The following is a 27,303-nucleotide window of genomic DNA, read 5'->3' on the forward strand; positions in this document are numbered from 1 at the left end:
CACGCACATGCGCACACACACACACACACACACACACACAAACACACACGCATGCTCACAGACACATGAATGCAAATACAGGAGCTAATCAGAATGGAGTTGTAATGTTGGCTATCAGTATATATGTTTGTTTGTCCAAGTGAGTCTATATTTGGCACATGTAAATATTGCCACTTTCTTTACTTAGCCTATGTTTCTTACTTTTATGTTATATGTTTGGTCCATGTGATTCTGTATTTGGCACATGTAAACATTGTCACATTATGTGCAGTGCCCCGTCATATATACGTAAAAATCTGTTTGTTTTTTTTAATTATTAGCTATTTCAGTTGATTTTTTCATTCATATATATAAAATTATAATTTTTATCAGGCTCCTATGCTTAGATTCATTAATTTTACTTTAATGACAATGTATATTTAATGTATATTTAATTTATTTAATGATAATGTGCATACACATTTTGAACAATATGAGGGTGAAAAAATAATGACAGAATTTACATTTTTAAACACTTTTTAAAAACAATGTCATACTAATTAAATGCATTGTGTTTTATTTTAAACTTAGACAAAGGTCAGCTTTAGAACATGAGAGAATCCTCTAAACCAAATCTCTAAGGACTCAAGGAAATGTCTATTCTGTACAGTTACCTTTCCCAGAAAGTCGTTTCTGCTGACCAGATCCCAGTCCCACACCTCCACACTCAATAAGCCAGTGTCAGCTAGAGTCTCGTCCAGCTCAAACTCAAAACTCTCATTCCACCGTGGGTAACAGGACTTTTTAACCACCTGGAGGAAGCAGGGTCATGGTAATCAGTAACAGACAGAAAGTTGTAACTGTGTGGCAAATTAAATCATAAATATACAGAGGCACGTCCTTACCGCACTTTCATATGTTTTGCCATTGTATCTCACTCTAACAAAAGGATCAGAAGCCCCATTGCGATCCTTTTTTGCAAGATCTCTAGAAACAAAGGCGAAGTATTCAAAGCTATTAGACACAAATCCAAATGTAGCTTATGAAGATAAAATCTCTGAATTCTCATTCCAGCAGTCAATGCCTGATTCACACACACAGAGATGTTTTTTGTTTTCGATTCAAAATCTTTTAAATACATTGTCCTTATAGTACTTAATCATCAAATTGTTAACCCAAGGCTAATTTTATGTAATACTGGAGTATCTTGTTCTACTTTTTTCATGGTTTAATTCAGACAGTATACCTTTGGCACTATAATTCAGGGTTTTTGTGGCACTACCCATGCTAATTGGCTTGCATTCTTCCACCAATGCAGATGGAACACTCTCTTAAAATAAAATACTAAAAATACTGCACTAAAAATAAAACATCTTGGTTACGTATGGTAACCCTTGTTCCCTGATGGACGGAACGGAGACTGGAGGCAAGGACGCAAGGAAAAGACGGGAGGATGGAGGAGTTGAATGAAGTGAAATTATATACCCTCGCTCCCTTTAGCGTCACTTCAAAGCATCATCAGCTGCGCTGAAGCGATCTGCCCTTATGTTGTTAAAGTTTGTTATTTAAGACATTCATAATAAATATTAATAAAGTAAGATGCCCTGTTTGAAATATATGACATGTATGGTTTATTTAAACTGCAAAGATAAAATATAAATTAAAATTATTACAACAAATGTGAAGGGGGAGGAGAATGTATACATGCATCAGGTTTTTCGATGTAAAACACTTCTGCAAAGGATACACCTATATATCCTCGCTCATAGCTCCTCAGGAAGCCTCCTCACTCCTCGATCCTCACCTCCTCGCGGTGCAATTAGAGAATTGAGATGTCCTACAAGATGGCTGAGCTCAATCGGTTTCCGGGTTATAGGATGGAGGACAGAGGAGCGAGGAAACGAGGAGGGATATTGAGAAACACCCATTGTTTCGAAGTTCTGACACTAGGGGTTGCACTTGGGAGCCCAGACACCTCTGACATCATTGAGAAAAGGCCAATGAAATTGGTGAACAAAATTTACATAGCTGGCCACGCCCCGGACATCCGGGTATAAATAGGCCAGCATGGCATTTGCTCACTTGAATCGAGGAATCGAGAGGTGTCTCAACCCACTCAGAAGCAGTTCAGATTTGTGGCATAGGGGACACAATGTCTCCATTCCCTCCATCAGGGAACGAGGGATAACATACATAACCGAGACATTCTCTTTCTGTTGGTCACTTTGACATTGTGACATCTGGGAGAGCCAGCTGGAGCCTTTCCTCATTCTGAAAAAAAAAACAAGAAAAATAATTGTTGAAAAGTCCTGGTTGTAACGTTGGGGAAGCATTCATTTCCCCAAGAGGGGAAAGAACACTACAGAGATCACATCCTACCCAAAGGGGAGATAAAATATGGAAATACATCCTATGGACTCACTTAAAAGAGAGTACTACATAGGAAAGGACAGCTTTCTTCTTCTGCTGTCCTCCAAAGCAAACAAAGAGCTGTTCAGATAATCTGAAACTCTGTGTGCATTCCAGATAGATGTGCAGGGCTCGCACTGGACACAACAGAGACAGGTCAGGCTCCACTTCCTGCAGGGGGATAGCTTGCAGGATTACCACCTGATCCCCGAAGAAGTGGTGGGGAACTTGGGCACATATCCAGGCCAAGGTCTCAGGATAACGTGAGAGCCTGCCGCCCAAATTCTAGGCACAATTCGTTAATGGAGAAGGCTTGGAGATCCCCCTAAAGAGAGTACTACATAGGAAAGGACAGCTTTCTTCTTCTGCTGTCCTCCAAAGCAAACAAAGAGCTGTTCAGATAATCTGAAACTCTGTGTGCATTCCAGATAGATGTGCAGGGCTCACACTGGACACAACAGAGACAGGTCAGGCTCCACTTCCTGCAGGGGGATAGCTTGCAGGATTACCACCTGATCCCCGAAGAAGTGGTGGGGAACTTGGGCACATATCCAGGCCAAGGTCTCAGGATAACGTGAGAGCCTGCCGCCCAAATTCTAGGCACAATTCGTTAATGGAGAAGGCTTGGAGATCCCCCACCCTCTTTATATAAGTGAACGCAGTCAGGAAGGCCGTCTTCATAGAGAGGGCACTAAGACCAACTGAATGAAGGGGCTCAAACGGATCTCTGTGTTACGCCTGAAGGGCCACTGAAAGACCCCAACAGGGTATGAGGAGTGGCCTTGGGTGCCTCATAGGAACCTGATAACCAGACTGTGCTTCCCAACCAATCTGCCAACTACAAGCACCTGTCCAGGTCCTCTTGAAGGAAAAATTGCACAGATCTGATGCCACATCTCCGAGGATCCTTCCCATGGGAAAAACACCATTTTACGAAAATGCGCCATTTCAGGTCATATAGCTGCCCCATAAAGGGGGCCCTAGACTCTGTAATGGTATTCACCATTCTGGGTGAAAATTCCTGAGTTTCTCCTGGTCGCGTCCAAGGACCAGACATGAAGGTTCCAGAGATCTGGGTGCTGGTGCCAGATTGTGCCCTTCCCCTGAGAGAGAAGGTCCCTCCTCAGGGGAATCCACCAGGGAGGAGCTGATGCCAACAACACGAGCTCAGAGAACCGAGTCTTGTTGGGCAAATAAGGTGCCACAGACAAGAGTTGTTCCATGTCCTCCCTGACTTTACACAGAGTCTGTGCAAATTGAGGCTCACTGGGGGAAACGCATATACATGTAGGCCTCTGGGCCAGTTGGGCCTCTGTCAGGGAAAACCACAGAGGGCAATGAGTGGATTCATGTTAGCCAAACAGAACGGACAAACTGAATGGGATCTTGTGAAGGGACTGGTTCAGCACCTTTAAGTCCAAGATTGGTCTGATCCCCCCACCCTTTTTGGGTACAATGAAGTAGGGGCTGTAAAACCCCTTCTTCATCTCGCCCGGGGAGACAGGCTTTATCATGCCCTTAGCCAGAAGGGTCGCAACTTCCACACAAAGAACAGCAGCATTCTCGCCTCACACTGAGGTAAACAGAATGCTTTGGGGGTTCAGACATAGAACCTGACCCACGCTGAGGCAGGCATCTGTTTTTTGCTCCTGGACCACTAATGTGGACATCGCCCTCCCCAGAGCCTGCACCATGACCTTCGTAGCCCGGAGGGCATAGTCAGTCACTGTTTATGCATGCTCCGGATTGGGACCACCCTTGTACAAACCCTGGCCTGAACACCTGCAGGACAGCCATGGCATGCAAAGCAGACACAGCTTGTCCAGAAGCAGTATAAGCTCTCACCACAAGGGATGAGGTAACTTATTTGCTCTGGATGGGAGTCTCAGATGGCCCCTCCAGGTGGCTGTGTTTCGAGTGCAAAATGCACCACAATCGCTCTCTCCACCCGGGGGACCCCTGTGTATTTCCTCGCTTGCTGTCAAGGGTGGTGAGAGCGGAGGAACCAGTGTATCATGTTATAGCAAAAAGGTGCCTTCCACGATTTCATCAGCTCTTTGTGCACTTCTGGGAAGAAAGGAACTGGGGCAGAGCACAGCTCAGTTTCACACTCAGTCTCCAAGAACCAATCATCCAAGCGAGAGCACTCAGGACAGGGTGGAAGAGTCCACTTTAACCTGATGCTCTCTGCTGCCCAAGTAAGCACCGCTGCCATCTCAGTGTCAGGCTCTGACTGACACACAGCAGCCAGAAGTGCCGCTTTAGTCGAGTCATCCAATTCCGATCAGTCAGTCCCACCCTCCAATGCTGTGATAGACAACTCATCCTCATTGCAAGCCCCGAATGAGAGATCGAACCCATGCTGAGGTGGGTTCTCAAACTCACCCAGAAACTCTACTGGAGAACACGTGCAGTTGGAGGAACGAGAGGTCCGCAGGAATTCATCTGGTGCAACTGCTCGCAAAACATCTTCTTGCTCTCTTTCAGTGCACAAAATCAAGGCCTCATACCCGGAAGTAGAAGGGCCAGGACGGGAAGCAGCTGAGGTGACTGGCGGTCTCTTTTTAAAAAGATAATGCGCGCCACAAGCGCAATGTGCCGATAGCCATGTCCTCACAAGAAGAACATAAACCATCCACAAAAGCTGCTTCAGCATGGGCGTGGCCCAAACACTGAGCACAGCAATCGTGCCTGTGAGAGAGTGAGATGTACAAACAGCAACCTGAAGGACATGGATGGAAAAGTATTTTGTAAACACACAAAAATCCATCTGTGAAGCTCTTTTAGAAAAATTGCTCTTTTAAGAAGAAATTTGCTCTCAAAGATCGCCGTTGAAGCACCCAGGGGTACTCTCACTACACATATCTGTGTATGGGCAAGGGAGAAACCGCTGCTTGTGCCATTGATCTAACAACAAGGAGATTGAGAGGTGAATGCAGTGCTGCATCTCCCAGAGAGGCGCTGCATCGGCTCTAGTGATGTAACGTTCGTGAACGAATCGCTCTTTTTGAACAAATCTTTTATGTGAACGAATCATTCTCATTCATGTAATCCATTGTCTCATATATCTCATTCACTGAAATCCCTCCCTCCAGAGCAGCGCATGCGCAGCTCAGTGAACCGGGTAGCTCTGTGGACTGTTTCATCCTGTCAAAGAATGACTAAACCTCAAGCCAATAGCCTTCGAGTATGAGATGTGATGATGCATGTGATTTGTTGAATGTAGTGAACGAATACACCTTTCACTGACCGAGTTGCTTTTGAGTCTGAACGAGAGAGATCTTCTCGTTTGTTAATGAGTTGAACTAACTGGTACATGTCGTTCATGAACGAAATTACTGAACTGGTACATGTCGTTCGTGAATGAAATGACCGAACTAGTACATGTTGTTCGTGAATGAAATTACCGAACTGGTACATGTCATTCGTGAACGAAATGACCGAACTAGTACATGTCTTTCGTGAATGAAATGAATGAGAGTGTATTGGGTAGGTCTGTCATTTAGCATGTGAGTCAATCTCATTCAGCAATCAGCAGAAAGCGGACGCAAAGCGCAGTTATAGGTGCTGTGCACATACTTGTTTATATATTCATATTTAACATGCAGAACATAACTCCATATTTAATTCCAGATTTATGAAGGTGTAAATGCCTGACCAAACAATTAAAATGTTACTTATGCAAGAAAACCATGTGCTTTGGTCATCTGAACCACTTATTTAGACTTATTTTATTTATTTAATGAGTAAATTAGGCACACATTTTAATAAAGCCAAATCAGTTTTTTTTATTACAATTAAATACGTTTGTTGACCTAAGACATAACACTTATGACATTATTTTTCGCCACCTGCTGGCATATTTATGTAATATGAAGAAATGGTCACTGAATGAATCAGTGAATGAATCTGAACAAATATCTTGAAAGAATCAAAATTTCCACAACTAATCGGCTCTGAAGAACAGAACGAGTGAGCAAATCCCACCTGGCCTATTTATACCCTGATGTTTGGGGCATGGCCAGCTATGCAAATGTTACTTGCCAATTTCATTGGTCTTTCCTCAATGATGTCAGAGGTGTCTGGGTTCCCAAGTGCGACCCCTAGTGTCGGAACTTCAACACAACATTGAAGTGACTGACTGAAAGGGAACAAAAGTGTTTCCTATTCAACAGAATCACAGCGCACATTTTGTCTGCATAGTATTTGAACTTGCATTTGAAATATATTACCACATTTCTTTGTGTTGTTTTTTTGTATTTGTCACAGTGTCTGGTTGTGGTGCCCTGGACTGGCCACTTGAGGGCGCTCTTCCTGTTTCTGGGTTACATGTTTTGAACTCCATTTCCCATAGTCCTTTGCTTTGTTGTTTTGTTCTGATCATTATCACCTGTTGGCAATTTACTCATTTCATCACTACTTATACCATGCTCTCACTGTCTGTCTTTGCTGCAGTATTGTTTGAGTTACGTCGTGTTTTCTGTTCCCTGTGTTTTGAATTTACCTTTTGCCTAGTTTTTGTTCTGTTTTGGATTATTTGTTATTTTAATAAACTTACTGCACTTGGATCTAATTTTGTTTTCTCCTGTCATTCCGTGACAGAATACTGCAGCCAGTACAAGATCTAGTAGTTTGTTTTGCTTTTGCCTTTGCCTTCGTTGGGACATGGACATTCGGATTACCCCTCCTGCCACAGGGAAGGAGCGAGAGGCTCGACACCGGGCTCTGATGGCTCTGAGGCAGCAGGGAATGGAGGTTGGTGGTTTTGCTCATGGAGCGGGCTCAGGAGCAGACCCTGTGAGCTCCCGGACTGGAGCGGGCTCTGGAGTGGACTCTGTGAGCTCCCGGATTGGAGTGAGTTCCTTAATGAGCTCTGTGAGCTCCCGAACTGGAGCAGGCTCTGGAGTGGACTCTGTGAGCTCCCGGACTTACAATCCGGGAGCTTACAAGGTCTATTCCAGAGCCCGCTCCAGTTCAAGAGCCCTCTGAGCCCACTCCAGAGCCCGCTCCAATCCAGGAGCTTATAAGGTCTACTCCAGAGCCCGTTCCAATCCGGGAGCTTACAAGGTCTATTCCAGAGCCCACTCCAGTCCAAGAGCCCTCTGAGTCCACTCCAGAGCCCGCTCCAGTCTGGGAGCTCACAGGGTCCGCTCCAGAGCCCGCTCCAGTCCGGGAGCTCACAGGGTCCGCTCCTGAGCCCGCTCCAGTCCGGGAGCTCATAAGGTCCAATTCTCCTGAGCCCGCTCCAGGAGTCCGGGAGCTCACAGGGTCCGCTCCTGAGCCCGCTCCAGGAGTCCGGGAGCTCACAGGGTCCGCTCCTGAGCCCGGCTCATTCCTCCGGCTCCATCCTGGCTATCTGCTGGGGTTCCTGTGTGGTTGGGGCCTTTCTGGTTCATCCTGCCGGCCCCGCCTGAGACTTTCACCCTGCCGGTTCTGTGCTCATGCCCTGGTCTATCTCTGTCCCCTGGCCCCCTTCCATTGTATGGTCCTGGCCCGCCGTCCCTCCCCCTGGTCCGCCTCAATTCCACCTCCCTCCTGAACCTTTGTGTGTTCTGGTGGAGCGTCTGGTATCCGCTCCGTAGAGGGGGGGTAATGTCACAGTGTCTGGTTGTGGTGCCCTGGACTGGCCACTTGAGGGCGCTCTTCCTGTTTCTGGGTTACATGTTTTGAACTCCGTTTCCCATAGTCCTTTGCTTTGTCGTTTTGTTCTGATCATTATCACCTGTTGGCAATTTACTCATCATTTCATCACTACTTATACCATGCTCTCACTGTCTGTCTTTGCTGCAGTATTGTTTGAGTTATGTCGTGTTTTCTGTTCCCTGTGTTTTGAATTTACCTTTTGCCTAGTTTTTGTTCTGTTTTGGATTATTTGTTATTTTAATAAACTTACTGCACTTGGATCTAATTTTGTTTTCTGCTGTCATTCCGTGACAGTATTGTTTATATATTTTTAATATATAGTTAAGGTCAATTGTTGTATTTCATTTGTGCCGCCTGAAAAGACACTTTATAATAAGGACTTATTTGTTAACTTTAGTTAAAGCATTAGTTATGAACTAACTATGAGTAATATATTTTTACAGCATTTATTAACCTTTGTTAATGTTAGTTAATAAAATTAACTTAATATTTACTAATGTTAACAGATACAACTTTTGATTTTAAAAATGGATCAGTAAATGTTAATGTATTCATTTTAGTAATGTAAATTAAAAATACTGTAGAAATATTGGTCATTGATAGTTCATAACTAGTAAGTAAACACACTTTTTGCAATATTTGTTTTTTTTCCATTTCAAATATTTATTTCTCACATCTAAAATAACTTTAAGAATCATACTAGAAGAATTGCTAATGTAATCATTAATGAACCAGAATTGCTTAGAGAAATCAGAACCAGAACTGTTCAATTCTTTACAATTTCCATCCACGAATGAATAAAATGGCTACACTGATCATTAAAGATGCACAAAAACATACAAATAACAATTTCTGTCACAAATCATTTGCTCCTCACAGTTACTCACCTTGCCTCTAGGACTTGGCAGCACAGTTTTCGTGGAATATCTCCATCGCCCAGCACTGAAATCTGGAGGTGAATCTCCCCTTGCACCTCCTCATCTGGATCAATCTCTGTTAGGTTCATCCATCCATCTACACCTAAACAAAAAAAAAGACAAGAATCTGAAAAAATATAGTTCATATATCTGCCATTGACACTGATATGAATCATTTAGCAGACAATCAAGTCATCATGGGCTAAGTTCACAGACAAGAACCCTAAAGCGAACTAGTTCACAGCGCCATAATGGTGCAGGAGCAGAATTCAGAGCAGTATTATTGACTTTCATTGCTCCATAACATTATTCTATATCTGTAAACACACACATATGAAATATAGAAATGTGATAGTGTGTAATGTGTATGCTAGGTTAAAGAGATGGGTCTTTAATCTAGCTTTAAGCTGACAGAGTGTGTCTGCCTCCCAGAGTTTGGGCGCTAAATAGGAAAAAGATCTGCCGCCCGCAGTTGATTTTGATATTCTAGGTAATATCAAATGGCCAGAATTTTGAGATTGCAGTGGACGTGAAGGACTATAATGTGATATGAGCTTGCTCAAATAATGAGGAGCTAAACAATTCAGGGCTTTATAAGTAATTAGCAAGATATTAAAATGTAGACAATGTTCAATAGGGAGCAGTACAGAGTTGAGAGAACCAGGCTAATATGGTCATACTTCCTGGTTCTAGTAACAACTCTAGCTGCTGCATTTTGGACCAGCTGTTTATTAAGTGTGCAGAACAACCACCCAATAAATAATTACATTAATCTAACCTCAAGGCCATGAACACATGAATTAATGTTTCGGCATTTGACATTGATTGCATAAGTCGTGATTTATACATTTTTAAGATGTAAAAATGCGGTTTTACAAATGCTAGAAACATGGTTTTCAAAGGAAAGATTGCTATCAAATAGCACACCTAGATTCCTAACTGATGACGAAGAATTGACAGAGCAGTGTTCTAGGTTATTACATGCAGAGGTTTTTGTCCAATGATTAACACCTCTGTTTTTTTCAGAATTCAGCTGTAGGAAATTATTAGTCATCCAGTTTTTATATCAACTATGCATTCCGTTAGTTTTGCGAATTGGTATGTATCGTCAGCCACAAAGAAATATGGAGCTAAGTATCATCAGCATAACAGTGAAAGCTAACACCATGTTTCCTGATTATATCTCCCAAGGGTAACATGTAAAGTGTGAAAAGCAGCGGTCCTAGTACTGAGCCTTGTGGTACTCCATACTGTACTTATGATCAATATGATACCTCTTCATTCACTGCTACGAATTGATGATGGTCAGATAAGTAAGATTGGAACAGATACCATTTCTCTCTAAGAAGGAACATACCTTCTATACCTTCAAGATACTGCCTTTTCCAGTATTTTTTACAGAAAAGGGAGATTTGAGATTGGTCAGTAATTAACTAATTCTCTAGGATCAAGTTGTTTTTGTTTATGAGAGGCTTAATAACAGCCAGTTTGAAGGATTTTGGGACATATCCTAATGACATTGACAAATTAATAATATACAGAAGAGGATCTATGACTTCTGAAAACACCTCTTTTAGTAGCTTAGATGGAATAGGTTCTAACATACATGTTTTTAGTTTTGATGATTTGACAAGTGTACACAATTCTTCCTCTCCTATAGCAGAGAATGAGTGTAATTGCACCAGGGCTCGCAAAATCGCTAGCCCGACGTCCCGGGGCTATTGTGTTTTCCAGTCGGGCTACCAAAATGTATCACCACTCTGCCCGATGGGCTATCTTAAATGCAGATATCCCGTGGGTCCTTAAAAACTCCTAAAGTGAGTTGCATCAAATTTAAGATTAAACGTTAAATTGTATAAGAAATGTCTTAATTATAATTTCAAGAGTTGGGCTACAGTTGGGGACGGAAAGACAAGAGTCGCGATACGGCTGGATTAAACTTCAAAAGGCAATGATGTCATTGAATAAATATGAGCGCTGCATGTTTCAAGTCAAAACGTGGATGTCTTTATTTGAATGTATCTGAAGGCAACCGATGGTCCTCAGAAACGTGTTGTTGGCATTTTCATTTCATTTGACCTATAATTCCTGATAAAGCAGCGTTTATGAGCGCATTACCAGGGAAACCACAATATTTCAGCACTCCTAAAGCGCCACCTCATGGCAGAGAATGAATTTGCATTTCCAATAAGCCTTTCTTGCTGTTTATGGTCAGATCAAAGCAAATATCAACTCGTGTTTTTATGCAGCAAACACATAGAGTTGTAAATAAGAAAGAAGTTAATGTGCCTTCTAAAAATCTAAACAATTAAGACAGTAATATTTATATGTTTTAAATTGACAATAATTTATATGCTTGATTTATTCCTTTTCATAAAAATGGTCTAAAGTCTGAAATGCTGTTGTATAAGATTTTTGTTTTTGTGAAAACCTGTATTTGGACTGTAAATCATGTAATTTTATGGCTCAATACTGTATGTTACCATAGCCATTGTTCAACCCCACTCATACTGTGTTCATTTTACTTGTGCAGCTCTTAAAATGGGTCATAAATTGCCTTCAATTTATTTTTTAAAATTCTTCAGATAACCTGTAAATAGTGAAATAAAATTCCTGCCTTCATATTTGTTGATATTTGTGTATTGAAAATATTTTTGATTGATATTTAAACTCCTATCTGATTTCCTATATTTAACAAAAAATAAATATTTTTTAATTTGGGCTAGTTAAATTAATTTTCGGGCTACCAAAATCTGAAGAGTACCTGCCCAAAGGGCTACCAGGGATTTTGAAATTTTGAGAGCCCTGTGCACTGTCTGATGCGATGCTGATAGTTGCATGGTTAGAATTTTATCTCTAATAGTATCGATCTTGGAAGTAAAGAAGATCATAAAGTCATTACTGCTGTGCTGTTGGGAAATGTCTGCACCTGTTGATGCTTTATTTTTCGTTAATTTAGCTAATGTATTGAATAAATGCCGGGGTTGTGTTTGTTTTCCTCTAAAAGAGACAAAAAGTTCTAAAACAAAAAAGATCTAGCAGTTTTTAGAGCTTTTCTATAAGTAGAAGTACTTTCCCTCCATTCAATATGAAATACCTCTAGTTTTGTTTTCTTCCAGCTGCGCTCTATTTTCCAGGCTGCTCTCTTTAAGGCAATAGTGTGCTCGTTATACCATGGTGTCGAACTGTTTTCCTTAACCTTCTTTAAGCGTAAAGGAGCAACAGTATCTAAAGTGCTAGAAAAAAGAGTGCCCATAGTTTCTGTTACAACATCAAGTGTTACTGAGCTATTGGATTTGCTAAGGAATTGAGACAAGTCAGGAAGATTATTTACAAAGCAGTCTTTTGTTGTAGAAGTGATGGTTCTACCATATGTGTAACAAGGAGTTGAATTTGCAGCTTTAGCTATAGGGAGTATACACAAGACTAGATAATGATTTGAGATATCATCACTCTGCTGCAGAATTTCAATGCCATTAACATCAACTCTTTGTGACAGTATTAGACCTAAAGTATGATTACAACAATGAGTAGGCCCTGACATGTGTTGTCTGACCCCAATACAACAAGAAATACTGAAAATATTACTATAAATTGTAGCAACACCTCCCCATTTATCTTTTGGATGCAGCTCATGTTTATAAGTAATCTTGGGGAGTAGACTCATTTAAAGTAATGTAATCATCTGTATTTAGCCAGATTTCTGTCAAACAGAGCACATCAAGGTTATGATATGTGATCCTATAATTTACAATGAGCACTTTCGTATAATCTAATATTCATTAAGACAAGCTTTATCATTTGTTTATCTGTATTATATCTGTGTTTTGTTTGTTGAACATCAATTAAATTGTTACACTTAAATTAGTTTGGACCTTTTTTTGTATTTGCTAGTTCGGGAACAGACACAGTCTCTATAGTATTTCTAGGTAAAAGAGTCTCTGTGTGCTGAAAATTAACTGACTTCTGTGACGTGAGGCAGCTAGCAGACGGTCGGTTTAGCCAGTCTGTCTGCTTCCTGACCTGGGCCCCAGTTAGTCAAGTACAAACTCTAAGACTATGTGCCATATTTCTAGAGAGATGAGTGTCACCACCCCTGGAGGGATGAAGACCATTTCTTTTCAACAGGTCAGGTCTGCCCCAATAACTCATCCATTTGTCTATGAAACCTTACTGAATTTACGTTTAGCATTAGCAAGCACTTTTAAATTTGCCAAGACAAGATGTCAGGCGCTCTGGCTCCCGGTAAACATTGGACTATGGTGGCTGGTGCCTCTATTTTCACGTTCTGTACAATATAATCACCAATAACTAGGGCACTTTCATCAGGTTTACTGTTTTGATCGGAACAGAAGAGCAGTGTTTTGTCCCACGACTATGCCACCTCACAGTCACCCAGTAGCCCTGGTGTGGGAGCTCTGCAACCGGAACCGAACAATGTACTTGCTAAGCTACTCGCATCCAAAGCCGTATCTAAGGCCCTCACATTCTTACTATCCTTAATTAAAGTTTGGATGCGTGTCACTAGTTCTGAAATCTTCTCTGTCAGCCTAACTATTTCCCTGCATTTATCACATGTGAATCCCTCGCTGCTGACAGAGAAGGCTACACTATACACGTGGTAAGCAGTGCAAGTTCCGACTTACCACAGTTGTTTGATGAACTCGTGAAAAACTTAGCGAGAGAGAGAGAGAAAAAGAAACCATAGGAAATGCGCAAATAAATGCAAATGACAAGCTAACAGGCTAACGTAATGCTAACACGCTGCACTAGCGGTTTAGAATAAAAGTGACCAATGTCAAATTTGTTTGATAGATAATATCAGAAATATGGTGAGAATTAAGTTATATTTTAGCAGTTTAAACAACAAAGAGTGATAGTAAGATTCCAACAGAAAAACAAAGCTACACGGAGCTACAATTGCAAACCACTCAGTAGCACAGCAGCATGTGTGGGTCTCCATACTTTAGGAAGCTTCTGTATTTAGGAAATCAAGGGTATAGCAGCCATTCAACTGAAAGACCGACCCAAGGACCATCAAACCACTCAGATTTTGCAGTCACTAGTTCTTTTGGCTGTTCTGATGTGGACATGATGCTTGTTTATTCCTGTGGTCTGATAAGCAGGCTCTGGTGAGAAGCCCAAAAATAAATTGGGCCTGCCAAGGAAAACCTTTCCATTTAGCTGAATGCTGCTTTAATTTTATTTTGTGGAACTGAAAGTCTTTACAGTATCTGATTACACATACATTTCATATATTTGTTTGAAGCTCAGATGTAATTTGTATCTTCAATACACCACACAATACTGCCAGAAATAAATAAATAAATAAATGAGTGCGAGAGAGAGAGAGAGAGAGAGAGAGAGAGAGATGACCTCAAGCATTCCAGGAAAATACTATTTGTTGTTACTCAGTATTGCTTAAAAGAAATAAACTGAAAAGAGAATGGAATGCAAAATCACCATAATAACCAGAAAATAGTGTGAAATAGCCCATTCTTCACTTCAATCATCAAACCACTGAAAATAAATGACAAAAACATGACATCTATACAGACGAATTTGTCTTTTTTTTATCTTTTTGAAGAGAAGAACAGAACCATGAAAAAAGCTAAAGTCAACTAAACAGCTAAAACAGCTATTTTCTAGAAGCAATTTTTCCACTGATATAGTATTCATGCAATGAGACAACTCCACTGAAATTAGGTATAAGGAAGCATTGACTGACAGTTAAAGGTCTGCCTCATAAATTTGTTCAAAAACAGTGGCCCACACACACACACACACACAAGGCCAACCTTTAAAGAGTGAAGGTCTTTGCTTCAAACAGATTCTAAACCACTAGCCAAAGTCCTTTATAACAGAGTGCATTCTTCCCTCATCTGGGGGAGCCAGAGAGTAAACAATGCTCACAAATTTTTTTTCTTTTTCATTTTTTTCAGAAAAGAAATGGCCTGTGCAAAAGTTGCTTCCAATATGTTAGCGAGACATTGTTTGTTGCAAGGATGTTGTACAGCTAGTATGAAGTGTTTTTGCGCATTGCTGGGTTTTTGTTACAATGTTACGGGTGGCTGTTAGTGGCAATACTTTATTAGAACCACATTATAGAGTCAATTTGACGTGAATGTCATTTGTTGTTAGGGGTGTGCAATAGTAAAAAATTTTTACAAAACTACAAGACACCATTGCCCAGCACTGAGGCGAATCAACAACTTGCTGAAGACCTGAATGAGTTTTATTGTAGATTCAAAACTCCCGGTCTCAACACTGGCCCTGACCAACTCTCTACACAACACCTCCAGCAACCCCCCTCTCCCCCACTCCTGCACTTCAGATCAGTGAAGATGATGTGTGTCAGGTCTTCAGGAAGCAGAAGAGCAGAAAAGCACTAGGCCCAGATGGTGTTATATTAGCCGGTCTAAAAACCTGTGCTAACCAGCTGGCCTACATCTTTTCACAGATCTTCAACAGATCACTAAAGCTGTGCGAAGTCCCTACTTGCTTCAAACGCTCCACCATCATCCCCATCCCAAAGAACCCCAAAATCACAGGATTTAATGACTACAGACCTGTTGCTTTAACATCTGTGGTCATGAAGTTGTTTGAAAGACTGGTGTTGGCTTATCTGAAGGATATCACTGGACCCCCTGCAGTTTGCTTACCGAGCAAACAGGTCTGTGGATGAAGTCAACATGGGACTGCACTACATCCTGCAACATCTGGTCAAATCAGGGACTTATGCAAGGATCCTGTTCATGGATTTCAATTTGGCCTTCAATACCATCATCCCAACACTCCTCCAGACCAAACTAACCAAGCCCTCTGTTGCTAGTTATATCTGTCAATGGATCACCAGCTTTCTGACATATAGACAGCAGCTAGTGTGAATTGGTAAATTCACATCCAACACCTGCACCATCAGCACTGATGCTCCCCCAGGGTTGCGTTCTCTCCCCACTGCTCTTCCCTGTACACCAACGACTGCACCTCTACTGACCCCTCTGTGTGTCACCAAGACCAATTCATTGTGTGTGTAAGCACACTTGGCAATAATGCTCTTTCTGATTTTGATTCTGAAAATTATGTCTCAGTATTTTTTTTATTTTATTGATACTGATAATTAGACAATAATTAGTTTTTGTACTGGTTCTTTGGTTTAAGCCTATCATGGACAGATGACTCACAATGACTCACACAGCTTTTCATATTCTTCATATTCTGTGCGGCAGTTAGTTCGCAGCACTGACAAAAATTTACTTTTCCATTACTGCCCTCTTAAATTGATTCCAATGGACATTTTTACCTTTATAAGGCCATTGTTCTAACCCTAATAGATGTATGAATCACCTTTTATGTCAAATTCTTAAATTTAACCAATACATTCAACTCAGAATTATAACCTGCAATCATTAAATGTTAAACAACACAAATATCCTTTATGTATTTAATCCCATTCTATTAACCAATGTCTTTGCTTCTGACCTTCGATGATCCAGTTCAACCATACTAATAAGCAAAAATGACTCTAGACAAACATTTGTGTGTCTTTTTTTATTGTTGAAGTGTGTTGAAATTTCTTCTTCTGCATTCTACTGTACAGACGTAAATTTACTTTCCCTTCAGCCTGAGGCTTATTCATTTCCCTTTTGGTGTGAAAAGGCTTTTATATTTGCCAAAAATATAACTTTTTTATTTTAAAAACAAACAAGCAAGCCCTGTCCAGATTAAAAAAGAAACGTAACGCATTACTTTCCATAAAAAGTAACTAAGTAACGTAATTAGTTACTTTTTTATGGAGTAACGCAATATTGTAACACATTACTTTTAAAATTAACTTTCCCCAACACTGCTTATAGCTAACTTGAATGTTCACACCCTGTCAAACCAAGGGAAACTTAAGCGCAGGGCTATTTCTGTACTCTGCAGAACATGTCCTTTCACTAAATGCTATTTCAGAGGCCTTGGAGAAAAAGGTTATATGAGGCCATTTGTTTGTAGCTGCAGTGAGAGTAAGGGTGAGAAGAGGACAGATGAAGAGAGGGAGAGAAGCAAAATAAAGAGTCATTCAAAAGTCAATGAAGGCTGACTTGAGTTACAGTTACTGTCAGATCCACTTCTTCTGGATGCATCTTAGAGACTCATTGGCTCATTGTTGTAATATCATGCCTGGTTAGGACATGTAAACCATCAAGATTTTTTTAAATGTTTTTGAAAGAAGTCTCTTATGCTCATCAAGGTTGAATTTGTTTGATTAAAAATGCAGTAATAACAGTAATATTGTAAAATATTATTATTACAATTTAAAATTTAAAAGAACAATTTTCTATTTTAATTATTACTCCAGACTTCAGCGTCAAATGATTCTTCAGAAATCATTCTAATATGCTGATCTGGTGCTCAATTATTAATAAATTACTGAAAATGTTATTATTGAAAACAGATTTTGCGGCTTAATAATTTTGTGGAAACTGAGATGCATTTTTTTTATTCAGGATTGTCGATGAATAGAAAGTTCAATGGCGCAGGCGATTGGTTCTAGTTGCATCAGCAGCCAGTGAGATTGCTGCTCAACATTCAAATGCTTGGCTAGTGCTTGCTGTAGCAGTTGCAGCGCACTTCAAACAACCTTCACCTTCCCCAGCTCCACCTGTATAGATCTGCTATGGGGTTTCAAATATATGCTATAAACGGGGGGGTTATTTCATGTATGTTATATGTGCAGCAGCAGTATTTCTGTACTTCACAGCAACATGTCTGTGGATTGTATGTATTGACATCTATCCTACCAAGACAAACAAATTAGCATTGTGATGTATACTACCATGCTAAAGTTTCTGAGATTTGTCATGACAGAAATAAATGAAATAAATATTAGCCAGCAAAACATGGAGAATGACGTTTCTGGAGCAGCATATCAGCATATTAGAATAATTTCTAAAGGATCATATGACACCGAAGTCTGGATTAATGATGCTGAAAATGTAGCTTTGCATCACAGAAATAAACATTATTTAAAAAAATATATTAAACTACAATGCAGCCCTTTTAAATTATAATAATATTTCATAATATTTCTGTTTTTACTGTATTTTTGATCAAATAAAAGCAGCCTTGGTTAGCATAAGACATCTTTCAAAAGTATTTAAAAAATCTTAATTTTTCCAAACTTTGATCTGTATATGTGTATATGGTAGTATATGTATATAGTGTATATGGTCATAGACAACAAATTGTGGGGAACAAGATGAAGAACTGTTGCGAGCATGATTCAAACCAGCATTACCCACATAAGAACCAAAGCTCAATATGTTGAGAACTGCACTACCTCTGACAAAGCAGCTGCGGTCGTGAAATTAGGCTTGAGTTGCTGGGCAACATTTAACGGGCTTTCGATCATGTTTAGGCTATTGTTAATGCTAACAAGCTGAGCCACATATCTAAACAATAATTATTATACCCTATCTCTCTGAGACACCAACACAGTGAACTAAACAATGTTAATGAATGGTGTCATTTCGTTTTTCTATTCCATCACGGATGGCCTGTGTTCTGTGACTAGTCATCAACACGTCACAGAGGGTACAATGAGTAATGCTCTCTTCCCTTCTGTGTTATGATAATGGATAACCCTGCCATGTCCTTGCCCCTCAGGCACAACACACATGAGTTGCAAGCCCAGACAACCACAATGACTCACCAGCACCAATCTCAAAACACCACCTCACAGGAACCCTACTACAACGTGTGGTCATAGTACACGAGGGAGTCCTACTACAGCTATGTTGATTTAAAGTCAGTTCATGCAGTTTTTCAATTTTCCTCATCACTGATGACTCTGGGACACTGAAGAGAGATCATAAATAAATTAACAAATAAAATGTAATTTTAATGATCTTCTAATTCCTACATTGTGGCTGCTGTGTAATACTTCAAAATGTGAAGGATTGTTTCCCTTTAATGCACATTATGAACCATAATTACAAGCAAAATTAAAAATAAAGATTTATTTATAGAGGTGCATCTCAATAAATTAGAATGTCGTGGAAAAGTTCATTTATTTCAGTAATTCAACTCAAATTGTGAAACTTGTGTATAAAATAAATGCACTGCACACAGAATGAAGTAGTTTAAGTCTTTGGTTCTTTTAATTGTGATGATTTTGGCTCACATTTAACAAAAACCCACCAATTCACCATCTCAACAAATTAGAATAGTTAAGACCAATAAAAAAAATTTTTTATTTGGCCTTCTGGAAAGTATGTTCATTTACTGTACACGTACTCAATATTGAATTACTGAAATAAATGAACTTTTCCATGACATTCTAATTTATTGAGATGCACCTGTATATACATTTACACTTTTGCACTATCCTCTGGCCACATGGCATCATTGCTAATAAGTGAATGGACAACAGATACTCACTGACTGTGCTTTCTGGGAATTTTTAGAAATCAAACATTTTAGTGCTTGTTTTTACATTTTACAAATGTGAGTTTTTGGTGAAAGATCTTGCCTCCAAGTGTGTTGTGGGTGGTTGGTTCATGTTTGTTTGTCCTTTAATGTATATCTATGGCATTTTTTCACCTCTTCCATTGCTAATCAGGTGACAATGCCTTGAATCCTCAGAGTTGGGGGTTAATCAAATATCTAAACTCGGTATTATGACTAGATGTAACAATATTAAGTAAATATGACGTGAGGGAGTTTGTTGTTTATCACAGTCACATGACAGTCAAGTTTAAAGTCCACTTTTATGACCGTCTGACTACGGGTCTGACTTGATTATTTGTCACAACTTTCTTGCAACACTCGTCTCACAATCTCTATCTTGTTGACACTGAGAAATGCCTTGTTGGCTCTGGATATTGATTTCCCATTTCACCACATCAAGCGTATAAAGGCCGTAAATACTCTGTAGGAATACTCTCTCTTACCTTGAGGTTTAGCAGTGAGAACCTCCTTACTGATTGACACCTTCCCGATGACATCATCTCGGCTGTAAACAGAACAGTTTTTCAGACAGCAGGTATCCATCAAGCAGACATACTGTAAGTACTGAGCATTATATGAATCACAGTGACATTGCTGTTAAACTTGAAGTTAATTGTATAAGTAGTTGAAAGCGTGTGATTTCAGAAAACAGTATTTTTACAGAAATAAATCACACACTTCATCTTCAACCAGACTACATAGACTAGTATGCAGGTTCAGACCTGAGAGAGTCCTCATCCAGCACATAAAAAGACACCGTACGAAAGTAGGGAGGAAGATGGACAGTGTATTCTTCGCCCCAAAATGGAGACAATGTCTTCCATATTGTTGCTGTCCTAAGAGACCAATTAAAAAACAAAAAAAGTATTACTCTGCACACAATGTGGGAGAAGTTCAAAATCATCCTGGAGTGCCTATAGATGACCATTTTTATCATGTGACATTTGAACATCAAACGTTTTACTTGTTTTATGTGTATAAAACAACTACTAATTTGGGGAGTCTGAAAAAGAATAACGAAAAAAAGAATGAACTAAAGCTAAACAATAAAACTTGTTTTTTTGAAATGAGGCTGAAATAAAATATAAACTTAAAAAACAAAAAAAAAGTGCAAATAAGAAATGCTGACTAACTAAAATAAAATAAGTATTAAAACTGAAAAATAAAAGCTAAAAAACATAATATACAAAAACAGAAAAAAATCAAAAACAATTATAAAATATATGAAACTTTAAAAATAAAAGCTAGTTCAAAATATTAATAAATACTATAATACTATATAAATAATAATAACAATAATAATAAAAACACTGAACATATGTCATCTTTAAATAAATGGGATGTCTGACACAGACCCCTGCTTTGGTATATATATATATATATATATATATATATATACAGTGTGTACGGAAAGTATTCAGACCCCCTTAAATTTTTCACTCTTTGTTATATTGCAGCCATTTGCTATGTATATATATATATATATATATATATATATATATATAAATATGTTAAACCTCTAAATGAATGGAGAAGGTCTGGAGAACAGGTACAAAGATAATGATTTCTATTTAAAGTAACAAAATCAGGCAGCAGTTTTTCTTTAACCACAGTGATAGACAGAGAGGTGCTTCATATACAAATGCCAATATCTAATCAGACATTCAAAGCAAAGATTAGCGTTTTGTTAATCTTTTAAGGCAAATGTGTTTCGTAAACATAAGCATATCACATTTTCACTCTTGCACCAACAGACTCATAAGGCTTATTCACAGCTGTAATGATCCTGTGGAAACAAACATGAGACTACTATCTATACTTAACATTTATTTAACATTTATTTAGATTTGGTATTGCGGGAAAAGAATGTAAATTATTGACCCAAAAATTCGCTATGGCTCAGAAAACCCTCACATTCAGTAACATTCACTGATTATATCAATAGTGTGATTGTTAAAGCGTTCAGTTCAGTGGGAAAATAAGGTATTTTTATTCACTGGAAATAAAGTGAGTCACAAAAGAGATGGTGGACTGAATAACAAATATAACAATATAATAAACTTAAGTACAATTTAAAATTCCAGTGTTTTCACTGCACTCATTGTGGTAGCGGTTATAGCAGGGTTTTCATGTATATAAGATGGATTTTCATTTCTTCTACCTTCTACCTCCTACTATTAATTCCATGTGGAGCACCAGGAATCAATATGCCCACACTGTACTGACGGTCACAGCATATATTTTGCGTTTTGAACCTCCACCTCAGACTCCTCAAATCGTAGGTTTGTTTAGTGTGACCTTTATATAGCTGCCAAATGTGGAGGTACACAAGCTCTGGTACAACCACACAGCAATCTATGGAACAGGAGAGATTTCAGTTATGTGGCACAAATTAAATTAGTTCTGCTTCACAGAAAATTTCATTTCTAACCTGTCCATTTTGTGATAATTGACTTATTATGGGCTGTATAGAAACGTGGAACAATATTAGATCCCCAAACACTGGGGCTCAAATTGAAATGTCAGGGGGAAAAAAATCATACCTACCGAATTATTGCCTCATTATCAATTTTCACGATGCAGTATGGATCACTGCTTCCAGTTCTGCAAGTGAAATTAACAATAATGTTACTGCATACCGGCAAAAATCTCTGAGCAATAGTTATTAATCTCATGATCACACATGATTGGTTTATGCAATAAAAAATGAATTACATGCAAATTATGATTATTATGCTCTCTCAGATCAGTAATAAGGCATATTTATATATAGAAAGATAATATACATTTGTGACCCTGGACCACAAAACCAGTCTTAAGTCACTTGGGTATATTTGTAGCAATAGCCAAAAATGCATTGTATGGGTCAAAATTACAGATTTTTCTTTTATGCCAGAAACCATTAGGATATTAAGTAAAGATCATGTTCCATGAAGATATTTAGTAAATTTCCTACCGTAAATATATTAACACTTCAGTTTTGATTAGTAATATGCATTGCTAAGAACTTCATTTGGACAACTTTAAAGGCGATTTTCTCAATATTTAGATTTTTTTTGCATCCTCAGATTCCAGATTTTCAAATAGTTGTATCTCGGCCAAATACTGTCCTGTCCTAACAAACCATACATCAATGGAAAGCTTATTTATTCAGCTTTCAGATGATGTATAAATCTCAATTTCGAAAATGTACCCTTATGACTGGTTTTGTGATCCAGGGTCACATTTATGGTTTACAAGGATAAATGTACAAATATTTTTCTCTTCTTATCATACACTTGAAAAAAAGTAAGGTTTAATTATAAAAAAAAAAAATATTTTATAGCCTCATTCCATAGAAGAACCTTTTAAAGTCCCACAAATAATCTTCCTTTCTGGAGCTTTAAAGAAACCTATATGGTCTACTTTATTAATCTTTTATTTCACAGAATCGTTATCAATCCAGCCATGAGATTAATGAGCTTCCAGAGGGAAGTCATTTATGGGGTCAAATACTGCCCAAGATATATTTAAAAATCTAGTTAAAAAACACGTGCCAAATTCATAGAACTGTAGTCTTTGTAGGTTTTTATACCGTTTTATACAGTAAGAAATATATACTTGTGTATATGAATGTTTTTTTTTCTTTTATAAATATCATGAATTAGTAATTCATAAAATCATTACGTTTTTGGAGAGCTGCAGCACATGGCATTTTACAAAATGAACTAACCTTGACAAAATGTAAAATACATTTAAAAAATGTCCAATTATTTTCATATTTTAAGAGAATAATTGACATTGGCACATAATTGGATCTCCAAGAGTCCTCTCTAAGATATAATTTCCTCCTTTATGAAAAAAAAGAAACATAACATGTTAATCAGCTTCGTAAATCCTGCAAAGATTTTATATATATATATATATATATATATATATATATATATTTTTTTTTGAACAATATTAGATCCCCAAACACTGGGGCTCAAATTGAAATGTCAGGGGGAAAAAAATCATACCTACCGAATTATTGCCTCATTATCAATTTTCACGATGCAGTATGGATCACTGCTTCCAGTTCTGCAAGTGAAATTAACAATAATGTTACTGCATACCGGCAAAAATCTCTGAGCAATAGTTATTAATCTCATGATCACACATGATTGGTTTATGCAATAAAAAATGAATTACATGCAAATTATGATTATTATGCTCTCTCAGATCAGTAATAAGGCATATTTATATATAGAAAGATAATATACATTTGTGACCCTGGACCACAAAACCAGTCTTAAGTCACTTGGGTATATTTGTAGCAATAGCCAAAAATGCATTGTATGGGTCAAAATTACAGATTTTTCTTTTATGCCAGAAACCATTAGGATATTAAGTAAAGATCATGTTCCATGAAGATATTTAGTAAATTTCCTACCGTAAATATATTAACACTTCAGTTTTGATTAGTAATATGCATTGCTAAGAACTTCATTTGGACAACTTTAAAGGCGATTTTCTCAATATTTAGATTTTTTTTGCATCCTCAGATTCCAGATTTTCAAATAGTTGTATCTCGGCCAAATACTGTCCTGTCCTAACAAACCATACATCAATGGAAAGCTTATTTATTCAGCTTTCAGATGATGTATAAATCTCAATTTCGAAAATGTACCCTTATGACTGGTTTTGTGATCCAGGGTCACATTTATGGTTTACAAGGATAAATGTACAAATATTTTTCTCTTCTTATCATACACTTGAAAAAAAGTAAGGTTTAATTATAAAAAAAAAAAATATTTTATAGCCTCATTCCATAGAAGAACCTTTTAAAGTCCCACAAATAATCTTCCTTTCTGGAGCTTTAAAGAAACCTATATGGTCTACTTTATTAATCTTTTATTTCACAGAATCGTTATCAATCCAGCCATGAGATTAATGAGCTTCCAGAGGGAAGTCATTTATGGGGTCAAATACTGCCCAAGATATATTTAAAAATCTAGTTAAAAAACACGTGCCAAATTCATAGAACTGTAGTCTTTGTAGGTTTTTATACCGTTTTATACAGTAAGAAATATATACTTGTGTATATGAATGTTTTTTTTTCTTTTATAAATATCATGAATTAGTAATTCATAAAATCATTACGTTTTTGGAGAGCTGCAGCACATGGCATTTTACAAAATGAACTAACCTTGACAAAATGTAAAATACATTTAAAAAATGTCCAATTATTTTCATATTTTAAGAGAATAATTGACATTGGCACATAATTGGATCTCCAAGAGTCCTCTCTAAGATATAATTTCCTCCTTTATGAAAAAAAAGAAACATAACATGTTAATCAGCTTCGTAAATCCTGCAAAGATTTTATATATATATATATATATATATATATATATATATATTTTTTTTTTTTTTTACATTTATAACACTACACTTTGTATTACATTACCTTTGCATCAAATTAAAAAAAAAATAAAAAAAAATGAGAAAGTTTCTAATACAGCGGCTGTGGGAGTGACGGTAAATTTCTCTCTTCTGATCGCCATTATCAGTCTCTATCTATTTTTTCCTCTTTTTGAAAGTCATGAAAATACTATCATGGAGTTTTTCTTTTGCTATCTGAACAAATGGAATCGCAAAAATATAATTTGATGCAGTCTCCCGTTCACTGCTATGTAAGTTTACCCAACTATGACGACTTCTGCTTTTGAAAAAGCACGGAAAGGGAAAATAGTCCATTGCTAATATTAATAAAAGATTATGCCAAACTACTTGCATATTGTTTTTTGACTTCATCCTGTACAAACCAATAAAGCAAATTCCACTGGGATGAATAGGAAATGCTAACACGTAGCTTTACATAGGAACTATACACTCCTCATTGTAAACTTCAAATTACAGGTATATAATCATGTCTTCCTGTTCTTTGTCAAATGAATAATACCTTTTTGTGTCTATATATTGGGCATGTCCCATATTTTCATTTCGACATCCCACTGTCTGATAGGTGAGCATTTGTTAATTGGAGGCTGTCTCAGATGAGCCCTGAATTGACAGAGAGAATGTGTAAGATGTCTGTTGTCACTGTGAGGATATTGAAATTCCTCTGTGGAGGTAATGACTGGTGAGCAGTATGAGTATGTGCGTGCTAGCGTGTGTGTGTGTGTGCTGAGGGAGAGGAGAAAGAGTGTATCGTGCGGTGATTCATCTTCGCCTGTTGTTATCAGTGTAATGGGGAAGCCTGTGGCTGTCAGAATCAGGTGCTACATCAAACAGCACTGTGGCTTGGCAGTTGAACCACATACTATCATGCTCATGCCACCTGCAGGAGCAGGATAGAGATGATGACAAAAGAAGGAAAAGGAGAGATTCCTCTCTCGTTCTCTCTGTTTCTCTTCTCTTATCTTCGGTAGCCATGATGTTCTGTTTGGGGACTGAGAGACCCCAGAGTCATTTTACTAGATAAACACATACTTGAATTTTAAAGTCGGTATGAAATGAAAATACACTCTGTCTATTTTGTAAATACATGTTTTAGGTCTTTGACCTAGTAATGTTTACTCAAAATATCATATAAACTTAGCCTTCCGGGGAAAGCGGCATACGTATGGTGGACAATCAACTGCAAATTCAAATTCATTTTTGAGTGCAATGCCCACATCTCAAAATCCAATTGACAACTGATGGATAGATCAAGTCCTCGCCCTATATATTTTTTTCTTTTTCTGAAAATCTGTTACACTCTGTTGTACATTACAACGCAGAAAAACAGATCTGTCGCTACGCCCGTTTCAACGTGACTAAGTATTAGGTTGATACTTCTTGATTTTATGATAAAAATGCCCCCTGACTCACACACAAACTATATAATAAGGACATTTTGTTAACACTTTACTTGAAGATTTCATATATAATGCATTATAATGGTATATTTAATGCATTAATTATGCCTTGTAATGCCCCTTATAATGCATTCTATGATCTTATTCACAATTGTAACCACAGTTCTAATATATTATAATACTTATCTATTCATTGTTACATCTTGATAAAATATAATAAATTAAAACATGACAAAAACCCAATTTCTATGTAACAAGGAATCTTTAAAGGGGTCATATGATGTTGCTAAAAAGAGCATTATTTTGTGTATTTGGTGTAATGAAATGTGTTTATGCGGTTTAAGGTAAAAAAAAACGCATTATTTTCCACATACTGTACATTATTGTTTCTCCTCTATGCCCTGCCTTTCTGAAACGAGTCAATTTTTACAAAGCTCATCGTTCTGAAAAGCGAGGTGTACTCTGATTGGCCAGCTATCAGTGTGTTGTGATTGGCCGAATACCTCAAATGTGTGATGGAAATGTTACACCCCTTACCATACCGTGATGCTGTGTCCCGGCGCGACGAGACAAAACCCATAAAACCCATTATAAACGAGGCATTTGTTGCATCCAGTAGGGACATAATGACTGATTATAATGACTTTTACTGTCTTTTTACGCGTTGGGTATCGTGCCGCGTAAACATAAAACCATGTCTGCATTTGTGATCGGAGAAACGAAAAAACAACAAGCACTACTCTACACTGCTCAAAACTCGCGTTTGAATCGTCAGTGGCAAATTCTTTAAAGGGGTCATATGATGCGATTTCAATTTTTCCTTTCTCTTTGGAGTGTTACAAGCTCTTGGTGCATAAAGAAGATCTGTAAAGTTGCAAAGACTAAAGTCTCAAATCCAAAGAGATGTTCTTTATAAAAGTTAAGAGTCAGCCACACCTACCTAAATGGCTCGTTCTAACATGCCTCTACATACCTACGTCACTATCTGGGAAGATTTGCATAATGCTGCCCAAATGTTCACGCAAAGAAAGAAGGCGTAA

General features: G+C 38.1%; 1 protein-coding gene across 3 annotated transcripts in view; it reads right to left on the reverse strand.

Moving 5' to 3' along the window:
- The window catches only part of rasa4 (RAS p21 protein activator 4), a 60,631-nt gene that overhangs the window by 27,881 nt on the left and 5,447 nt on the right, over nt 1-27,303 (reverse strand). For 2 of the 3 annotated variants that reach the window (XM_016246050.1, XM_016246051.1), the window contains exons 1-7: nt 21,990-22,044; nt 21,604-21,797; nt 20,165-20,278; nt 19,886-19,947; nt 8,919-9,051; nt 885-966; nt 654-791 (exon numbers count right to left, since the gene is read on the reverse strand). In XM_016246050.1, coding sequence (XP_016101536.1) covers nt 654-791; nt 885-966; nt 8,919-9,051; nt 19,886-19,947; nt 20,165-20,278; nt 21,604-21,629 — 555 coding nt within the window. In that variant the 5' untranslated portion in view covers nt 21,630-21,797; nt 21,990-22,044. Of the gene's footprint in view, nt 1-653; nt 792-884; nt 967-8,918; nt 9,052-19,885; nt 19,948-20,164; nt 20,279-21,603; nt 21,798-21,989; nt 22,045-23,444; nt 23,502-27,303 lie in introns of those variants that run through there. The other variant, XM_016246052.1, reaches the window with a different exon arrangement.

Source organism: Sinocyclocheilus grahami, unplaced genomic scaffold, assembly GCF_001515645.1.
Source record: "Sinocyclocheilus grahami isolate Dianchi unplaced genomic scaffold, SAMN03320097.WGS_v1.1 scaffold781.1, whole genome shotgun sequence".
NCBI classification, from domain to species: Eukaryota; Metazoa; Chordata; class Actinopteri; order Cypriniformes; family Cyprinidae; genus Sinocyclocheilus; species Sinocyclocheilus grahami.